Source organism: Numenius arquata, chromosome 3 (assembly GCF_964106895.1).
Source record: "Numenius arquata chromosome 3, bNumArq3.hap1.1, whole genome shotgun sequence".
Lineage (NCBI taxonomy): Eukaryota > Metazoa > Chordata > Aves > Charadriiformes > Scolopacidae > Numenius > Numenius arquata.
The window spans coordinates 66,579,861-66,590,128 of NC_133578.1; the positions used below are offsets into that span (position 1 = coordinate 66,579,861).

At 48.5% G+C, this 10,268-nt stretch overlaps 1 protein-coding gene across 1 annotated transcript; it reads right to left on the bottom strand.

The window, feature by feature from the left end:
- Positions 1–3,465: 3,465 nt before the first annotated feature.
- LRATD2 (LRAT domain containing 2) lies at positions 3,466–4,365 on the bottom strand. Its single transcript, XM_074145660.1, has one exon. The coding sequence runs from the start codon at positions 4,363–4,365 to the stop codon at positions 3,466–3,468; it is 900 nt and encodes a 299-aa protein (XP_074001761.1).
- Positions 4,366–10,268: the final 5,903 nt, after the last annotated feature.

Consider the following 10,268-nt stretch of genomic DNA (forward strand, 5'->3'; position numbering starts at 1 on the left):
AAGAAGAAGCTGCAGAGAAGAACACTTTTATCTATTCTCCCCCCCCCCTCTTTTGTGATCTACACAAAAGTCTTGAAGTAGACACATACGTTAAAAAAGTCTATTTTTCTGGAAGATCTTTTTCTTTAAAAATCCCAGCCTAGTCTGCAGACAATAACTGAGTCAGTACAGCAAAGACAAGAAACTAAGCAGTTGTGACGTGCTTCCACAGCAATTCCCGTTCTGACATTCAGCTCCTTACAGGCCTGTGGCTTTAAAACCAGACTGCTCAGAAACGCTTGCAGTGGTGTTTAGTAGCACCTATTAAATAACACTTCCTCACCAACAGGTAGGGAAAAAGGACCTGCCTGTTAAAGATACAGCATCTTTATCTGCTGGAATACGAAATCCCTCGATGGAGACATCCCTCTTCCAGACTAAACAAAAAAAATTCCAGGCTTCCCCCACTCTTCTACTTTCGAGCTTAATGGAATAGCAGGAGACAGAATAAATCCCCACACACAGCTTGCAGAGAAATTTAAGGATTCCAAATATCTATTTTTTTAAATACTGAACACCTGTGTTCAGTAGGCATCAGAGGAGCATACAAGTTTCCTAACACAGCAGAATGCACGCCAGACTCTGCTTCACTGTGAGACAAGCTCCCCCTTCCCTCTCCGTCCTAGCAAGGCAGTGCAAGCGCTGGGAATCTTTGCTAAGGCCCTGTGCCCGGGGGAATTTATCCCAAAAGGCATGACCGGTACAGAGAAGCACCAAGATCAGCACAAGACACGATTTCAGTTGGTCAAAGAAGCTTTTCTCTCCATTCCCAAGCAGATTTGGTCCTTTTTTTTTTTTTTTTTTTTTTTTTTTATAAAACAAAAAGTTAAAAAGAGAACAGAAAACAAAGCCAGACTGTGCAGGGTATCTAAGGAGAGGAATGGCTAAGTGTCATAGTTCTGATGTTTTAGACACAAGGGAAAAATATTTTCACAACTAGTTTACTGTTTAGTACCCTGTAGATACATAATATTTGACATTTATAGCTGTTTCTATACTTTATGGCCTAGAATATACTTTAGATCACTAATGAAAAATAAACCCATTCAGAGGACTGGAAAATAATGTGCATAACAACTTACTTTCAAATGCAAGGTTATGAAGGGATTTTTTTTTTTTCAACTTTCAAAAATATCTGTAAGAAAATATTATTTTACATACCTATATTACACAGTGAAATAAAGTTTGTTATCTACAATGTTTCAATAGGAAAGAAACCACAGCCAGACATTTACCCATGGTCTAGACAATCTCAGTTGTCTCATATCAGTACAACAGAGAGATCTTCCTTCACTCTTTTTTGGACTATTTCAGTTATCATTTAAGCTTTTAGTGGTTACTAGTAGTTGTATAAAACTTGTGTGCAGACATCCACATGTTAACCCCACCACAGTTTGAGATGGGTAGTTATTATGCTCTCAAAGCAAGGTTGCACATCTGCTTGGCAACCACAGTAACTTGAGTATAACTCAATTGCATATTGGAGAGAAAAAACAGAAAGAAAAAAAAAAAAGAAACTTAGTGCAGACACCTGAGCCATAGCATTCTAAGGGAGCTTGGTGTTAAACTCTCCTTTGGATTTGGGTATTTCACAGCCCAAAATGAGAGTCATTAAGGAAACTGTATAAGGTATATTTGCATAACTCTAGGAGTTATTTCTCCTCCCGAAGTGAGGCTGAAGGGGTCTTTCACAGGTTTTGCCTAGCTTGTGTATTTTAGGCAGAAAACACACCACCACGATCTATTTGGATCATACTGGCAACGTCGCTTCATACAGTCTTAACTAATCAAAAGCCGGTATCTACCTATTCTTAAGTGACAAACTTTGCTCCCGTCTTATGGGCGGAAAGGACATGGAGTCCTTTGCTATTTGTGGTGCAACTGTAAACAACTGCAGGGAAGACAGCATTAACTATGCTTCAAGTTTACATCACACAGTTAGTTTCCATTATTTCAATGAACTCAAGCCTATCTTTAAGTTCACCTCATCGCTATTGTGCTTTAAGAGGGAGGAATTTTGCATGAGAAACTGCCTCCAAATCAGTGTTTGCTCACACACTTCAGATCCCAGGACAAAGATCTGACAGTGCTGCCCGTGCAGGAGACCAGTTCAAGAGCTGAAAACAAGTTCAGGGAATATTGGCGGCAGGCAGCACCGCGCTCCCCCTCCCCTCCTGCTTAATGAGGGACTTGTGCAACAACTTTGGAGGCATGTCCTCTGCTTTTCTCTAATGCTATAGCTCAGCTGCATACCGTAAAAATTAGCAAAAAAAGGAAACGTGAAGTCTCTAATAAAGAGGAAATTGCTTTGCCATAAGGAAGGAAAAAAGGAACACCCAAACCCCCCTGCCTGTGATGCCTGTGCTCCCTCCCATCACTTCCCACCACAGCTGTTTACGGTGGTGCAGAACCTGTGACACGGCCAGGAGCACCCAGCCAAGAGGCTACCCTCTCGAGGGACAGCTTACTCAAGACATGCTCTTGCACTTAAGCAACCTGCTTCTACTGCCTTGATGTGTACAGCAGATGTAACTGGGAGCTCTGCCACTTGCTTTAGGGGAAGCCAGGCAGCCTGCAACGAGCGCTGGCAGAGCTCAGGATCGGCCTGTAAGAGCCCCAGCACACACCAGTGCACAGACTCCTTCATCAGGGTTCCAAACTCCCTCCTCCCCTGGGACCAGTCAGCAGTAAATACATCTTCTGTCCTCAAAGCCACATGCTGATAGCAAAGGAGGAGGTCTCAGCCCACTTGCAAGTTCCTAGCAATTAAGAAGGCAGCAGGCACGTCAAACCCATTTCATTAAAAATTAGTGGAGATTTCTCCCTTACACCTTTTGGGGGGTGGGGGGTGGGGCTGGCTACCAATCCATGAAGCCTTGCAGCAGGCAGGCAAGCAGCTCGTTGCAATACCAACAGGAGCCACAACTGATGAGAAACAGGTGAGGAGAAGGGAAAACAATATCCTCACACTTCTCAGCTACCAAACTAATCACGTGCTCAGAGCTACACGGCCATGTCCTGAAAGTTGTTGGTTCTTTCTTAATAGCATTAAATACTCTTAACTTCTGCTGATAAGTAGATGTCAAAGGCATTTAGCATCTTTGTAGGGTCAGGCCTACTGGCAGATGGTGGAGGGAAAGGCTATGCACGAAGAGGGCAGAGAGGAAGGGAAGGAGTTGGGAGCGGAGAGGGGTAGAATTGCCCTGAGTTTTATCCTCTACAAGTAAGTCAGTGGTTTTATGATCAAGCACTGAAGGAGTTAAGCACTAAAGCACAGACACTTAATCAGCTTTCCCCCTTCCTTTCACATGTGATTGGAATGAAGCTGCACCGAAGCGGCCCAAAGGGCTTATAACAGCTCAATTTCGCAGCCTTCAGTTTTAATCCCCATCACCCAGGCTAAGCAGCATGGTGGTGCTGAGGCTGCTACTCCACAGCAGTCCGAGCACCTGGATGATGGTGATGGTCTTCCTCCTCCTCTTCCTCCTCCTCTGCAGCCTGCAGGTGACTGGAGAGCTCCTGGATCACAGCAGCCCTACCAATCTGGTCATTTCTCCTCTTCTCCATAATCAGATCCTCCAAGCTCTGGAACTCCAGCGTGTGGCTGCGTTTGTCACCCAGCCGGATCTGCAATCGGTAGGGCTGCTTGCCTATGCGCAGCTCCCCGCCGATTTTAAACTCCCGCTTGCCGTACCGGCACCAGGCAGCGAAACACTCAGAGTTTCTCCAGCTCAGGTCCCGGTCCTTGCAACCCACCTGCTCCAGAGCGTTGCGCACCACCACGGCCGGGCTGAGGGGTTTGTAGCGGTACAGCCGGTTGGCAATGCGGCCCCGTCTGCCCTGGCTGGCATCCGTGAGGAAGCTGTTCACCACCTCCAGCCTATGCAGGTGCACAACTTGAAAATCCCCCACGTAGACCACCCAGTGTGGATACTGGGCCTGGCACACAAACTCCACCAGGTCACCCGGTTTGCACCTATTCAGCAGGTTCTCCGGGGTATAGGTGCTCAGATGCCCCCCACCTCCTTCATCGCCCTCCTCCGGCAGCACGTCCTCCTCAGAAAAGCTCTTCTGGTAAATACACTCATCCCGGTAGTAGACTGAGCACTCCACCTCGTGCAGCTGCGGATCGTAGGGCTGCAGGGCAGGGTTCTCCCCGCCCAGGTCGTGCACCGAATCCTGCTGCTGTTCCAGCTCATCATCGTCATTCGAAAAGATGTAGGAGACCCCGATCCTGGGCCCTTCATCCCTGTCCATACCCGTCGGGTCGGCCGTGGGAACTTCCTTGTAGTTCAGATGGGTCAGCTTCTCCACCTGGTTCCCCATGCCCGCTGCAACGACAAGACACACGGGGGGGCCATGAAGGCAGGCACGGGGAGAGCGGCTCCCGGAGGAGCAGGGGAGGCGGCAGAGCACGGCGCCCCCCCCTCCACACACGCACCCCATCTCTCCCCGCCGCAGCACAGCCCCCGGGGGTCGCAAAAACCCCTGGGAGAGGGGCGGCGGTGGCCGCATGGGGGGGTGCGGACCCCCCTACCTGCACGGAGGAAGGCGAGGCGACACCGCCACCTGTTCGGCGGCGGCGAGGAAGAGGAGGAGGAAGGCGCAGGAGCCGCCGGCAGGCACCGAGCCACCTGTTAAAGGGGGGGATGCTGCTAACACCGGGGGAGGTCTGGAGGTCCGAGTTGGGGACGACCGAGCTGCGACCCCCGAAAGCCGCACAACCGATAGCCGAGCCGGGTTACCGGCCAGGTGCCTTCCCCCCCCCCTCCCCCCCGCCTTCCGCGCCCTCCCCCGGCACCGGGCGGCTGCAAACTTACCCGGCGGGGATGGCAGCGGGGCGGCGGGAGCGGCTCTAGGGCGAGCGGGCGGCGGGTCTGGGCGAGCAGCGCGGCTGGATCATGGCCCCGGCCCGGCTCCGCGCTCCCCCGCGCAGCAGCAGCGCCCGTGCGCCGCGCTGGGGCTGTGCAACAAGCGCCGGAGAGGCACGGCCGAGGGGAGGGAGGCTGGATCCGGCTGCGGACGCCCCGGCGAGCGCTCAGCCCCCAGAATTTAAAGAGGCAGCTCTTTTTTTTTTTTCCCCCCCCTCTTTTTTTTTTCCCCTCCCCCCTCTCTCCTTCTCCCCCCCCCCTCCCTTTTCCTTCTCCCCGCACCTTTTTTTCCCTCTCCTTTCTCCTACACGCCAAGCGCTTTGCTCCCCGCCGGGGCTGATCTGCGAGCGGAGGTCGGCGCCGAGGCTGCAAAGCTCTTCTTGGTGTGCAACACACTCACACACAAACTCGCGCGCACACAGACGCACACCCCGATACCGTCACACACGGCCCCTTTAAGGGAACAGTGCCATAAGGCAGCCCAACCCGCCAGTTTGGTCCTGGAGGGGGGGGGGGGGGGGGGGGGGAGTAACTGGGAGCCGGAGTTTGCCCGGGACAGCACCGAGAGGCGATGCAAAGCCTCGGTGCGGGACCGTGGGAATCGCCCCCGCGGGGCGCGGAGAGGCGCGGAGGGGCGCGCAGCTGCCGGCGGGGGAAGCGGTCGCCCCGCAGCTCCTCTCCGCGGGGGCGCCGGGAGGTGCCTCCTCGGGGCCGCAAACAATAACAGGGAAGTTGTAAAGCCAACAAAATCAAAGAGCCCGGCTCTCCTGGGCTGGTTTAGTGCCCTCGGTTCCTCCATGAGCTGAGACTGTAATTAGTTTTATTAATTTCTTTTCTTTCTGACTCCAAGAGATCACTCTCTTTTTCAATATAGGAGATTATGATTCTTTTCCCCTGGAAAGGCATTATCAGAACTGGTGGGAATATTTTTCTTTCTGTGTTTTGGAGAATGCCAAACAATATTCTGCTTTTTCATTAATGCCTAGTTAGTCTACTAGGTGGGTTTATTATTTGTGCTATTTTAACATGCACTGGTAGATCCGTGTTGTTAAAATAGACTGCAGAGATAATTTATGGGAGCTACGAGTAATGTCTTTAATTTTGTCTCATGTATTCCCTTTGTCTGTTGTCTTGTAATTTATAAACCCAGCTGCACACCGCTGTTTTGAGGATTCGCTAAACAGCAGCGAATGATGGAACAAATGTAGTGTTGCCAGGGTGCTGGGCAGTGCCCACGGGCTCATAGAATACCTTTTTCATCACATTATACGCCTCTGAGGTTTCAAATATAGACCTGCCCTTTGGGGTGGGGAGAGGAGCGCTCTGCTCCGCTTGGGATGGTGGGGCAGTTGCAGCAGGTGACAGGCAGCCGGATCAGGACCTTTTTTTCTTTGAATCCACCTGGTGGCTCTGTCTGTGGGAGCATTTTAGAGAACTGGAAAGCATATCAGGGGCGTGCTTTTGAAATGAATCTCCCAAACACCCACCACCACCCCCGCAACACACACAGAGTTCGGTTCACATCTTGGTGTGGTTTCAAACAGGGCACACACAATCCTTTTGCATTCATCGAAACTAGATGTGCTGCAGCCGCAGGACTGGACCAAGGCTAGCTGAGCGCGCCTCCAAACTGTGGTTAATGTAGAGGTCATTGTTTCAGCACTGCCTGTTTCCCTCTGCAGTTCCTCTCCTCTGTAGCTGCTGTTAGACAAAAGAGGGCCCTGCTTCATAGTCAGAGCTTTGTGAAATTGGTTCAGCAATTAAGGATGGGCATGTGTAAAGGTGGGAGTATTCTGTAAGAAGGAGCTAGAACCGGACACAGAAGTGACTTTTTCGTGTTCTCCCATTTGCATTGGAAGCTGTGTCTCAGCACCATACCTTACTGTCTTTGGAGCAGTTTTATTTCTTGGCTAAAACAGTTTGGCAGCCCTGTGTTGAAGTTTGCTTTTGAATCTGCTGCAATGTGTGGAAAGTTGCCTCTGTGCAGGAGTAGAATCGCAGTATTGCCCAGAGGAGTCACTCGTGTGTGCACGCACATCCACACATATTTGCAGCTCTCTGTCTTGTTCTCTCATTTTTCCCAGTCTGCTTCAACTCACCCCAGTGCTTAATTTTCTGCACCTTGTCAGCTGCTTTGATCTCTTTGATCTCTTTGAGTTTCCTTTCAATGACTGCTCCTCAGACTCCATATTCTGTGATCAATGTGCGGCTTTCTAGGATCAGAAACCATGGGCGAGTATTTTTGTGGCATAAAACACACACGTAATGGCGTATTGCACCTGCAGATGAGGCATTGGGTAGAAAACCCACAAAGGACTTGCAGAGCCTATATATCACCTGGGCTGGGGCATTAAGTTATGAGGCTTAAAACTTCTGCCTGCTAAGCCTCTAAGCCTCAAAGGAGCTAAACTCCACAGGCACAAGGGATGGGAGCTGCTGGCAGTGACATGCTATCTCGGTGGCTGTGCTTTTAAGGAGAGCATTGACCTCTTCCGTAGCTTTTGAAAAAAAATTACTGTGGTGCTTATCTGCTAGAGATAATCCAGTCTGCAGATCTGGAGTGGAGGGAGGAGTGGTTGTGCAGTTGCTGAGCTTGGAACCTAAACAGCAGGGCAGAGCTGAAGACATACCTCTGACCGTGCTATTGGAGGCTCCTCGATTAGGTGACTCTTTGCTCAGTGTGCTGGCATTTGTTACCCTGTTTTGAGATATTCAGCAACTGTGCACGTCACAGAGGGAACTCTGTGGATACCGCAGTTACAGCTGTGGTTGAACGCTTCCGAAAGTCAACAGGGATGCCCACGCTGTTAAATACAGTACCTCCCTGGGGTCACTCTCAGGTCCCAGTCACTTGCTCGCCCAGATTGCATAAGGGTTTGTTCCTTGTAGATTCTCTTTTGGAGTGAAAACTCCACCCTAGACAAAACCCTGGGTGTGGTTGTGGGGCTGGTTCACTCCAGGCAACTTCCCCATCTGAGTCCCCGCAAAGACCACGAGGAAGCAGGGGTGAATCTACGTGAGATTTGGCTCCCTCTGCTCTGCACAGCCCTCCAACATTTTCCCAGCTGAGTTTGCACATCCATATACTCTCAATCTATTGTTGAGTGCAGTTCTACGTATCTACAGTTTCATGACATAAAACTACCATTCTAGTGGGTTGCAACATGGCTCATAGAATATTTGAGATGTTTGAGACTTTGAATGCCCATAACACACGCTCTAAATAGTAATTTTAAGGCCAAAAACCTCACCATGATGCAGGGCTCTTTGGAAACCCAAAGCTGCATGGCTGTATAGTCCATTGATGTATACAGAACACAGAGGGGACTGGACCTCTTGAGACTGTGGACCACCTATGGAACAGGTACATTTATTAGTCTGTCTGATTATGCAGCTATTATGATCCAAGGACCTTTATAGTGATTGCTCTGGTTGCTTTAAACTTAAGCTCTCTAGTTTTGAAAATTAGGTGTCAAAGATATTTCGTTGCCCCAATGCTATGTCATCTTATTGCTCCAATACAATGATTTCTTTAACCTTACACACATCTTACATCCAGAGATTAAAAAGGTGATGTTGATTGGAAATCAGTATTCATCCTTACTTGGATGGGAAATGCTGTGTTCCCATTGTTATTGTTATTAAAAGAGATCCAGTATGAGAGGAAATAAGTCTTCTTGTTATACATTTATATTTTGTCTTAGGGAGCAGTGCTTCTGAGTAAGACAAGGCTTAGTATCACGTTCTGCAAGCATGTTGTCTTTTGCAGGTATTCAGCCAGCTGATGGCTATGACACCCTTGAATTATTTAATAGCTTCCATTTTTTACTAGAGTTTTATGAGAACTGAGATAAACTATGCTCCATTTGGCATGTAAGCACTCTACTGCATCATAGACCTAGCAAACCAGAGTGGTTACACACCATGGTGGAATTAGGGACGCTGGAGGAATAAACTATTTCCTAGTGAAGTCCGTAGAAGTTCTTCCGTGGAGTTCTGTAGAAATCAATGATGGTGATTGGTGTAGAAAGCAATGATGCGTGAGCTGAGAACTCCTTGATGGGTGGTGTCCTTCCATAACAGCCATAGCTAAGTCCGCCAAGGAAATTTGCATTCAGTATTGTAACATTTTGTTGCCTCTTTGTCCTCCAGTGGAAGCTGCATCCCTGAGTCAGCTACCAAGTTCTTCCAAAACTAGGAATGCCACCTAAAATGAAATTCATCAAAGCCAGCATGCCTGAGGTAGCTGGTGGGGAATAGGACAGAGAGTTAGCATCCTGACAGTTGTTGGCAATTGGAAAATGGCAATTCCTTTCACTCATGTTATACAGCTTAATACTCTGCCAAGGTTAAGTGCTTTAATGAGGTTGGCTGTTTCTCACACACAAGAGGAAATGGTGCCACGTCAGTTAATAAAAAGCATTAATATTTCAGGTTGCTTCCTTGGGGTATGAAAGACCGAGGTTGAAGTCTCTCATCTAACTGAAGGAACTTGAACCAATATCTCCCAGGAGAGTACTGAAAGCCACCAGACTGTAGGCTATTTTTGAGCAAGTCATATTCTCTCCGTCCTACTGAAGCTGTTCAGCTTTGTATGGGCTCATTAAATACCCATTCAGTCAGTTGGGGAAAAAAAAAAGAAAAAAATGACATCGGCTCTTAGATCAGATGCAGGAAGAGGATGAGAGTACTTTGAGGTCCTCTCTAATGAATATTCAGATGTCTCACAATCATGCAATATCTTAATCAGGAGTCGTTCAGACAGACCCACCAGCAAGATCTGAAAGTTTTGCTTTTAGGATGTGTTCATGGAAGAGGTTTGTTCCTGTCTTCTCAGGAAGATGTTGGGCCTCTGGGTCTCACATATCCTGCATGACTAGTGTAACCCAGATGCTATTAGAAATCAGCTCCCCTTGGTTTCTGTTGTCTTAGAGCCATACTGATACCTCTGTTGGACCAGGCCTCATGAAATGACCTAGAAAGGGGCACAACTACTTTGTGACTTGTGTGTGAAATAAGAATGGAGCTGTCCCTACTCGCTGGCTTTACTGGTGTCTCCAGGAGAAATGTTGGGAATTCAATTAACCAGAAAATTTTTGCTCCTCAAAATGTCATCAAGTATTGTGAGAGTCTTGGTACTTCTAAAACTTGGGATTCATGATATTTGGCATAACATGAGAGATACAATGAGCCTCTGGTGTCAGGAAGGTTTTATCTACATTTAGCCTGTAAACCTTTGATGACACCAAGAGGTGCTTCTGAACATACGATCTTTTGTATTCCACATAGTGTAGCGTGGCCCACCATATATTCAGGACCTGAAAGTGAGGGGAGCTGCAGATCAGAGACATCTGCATT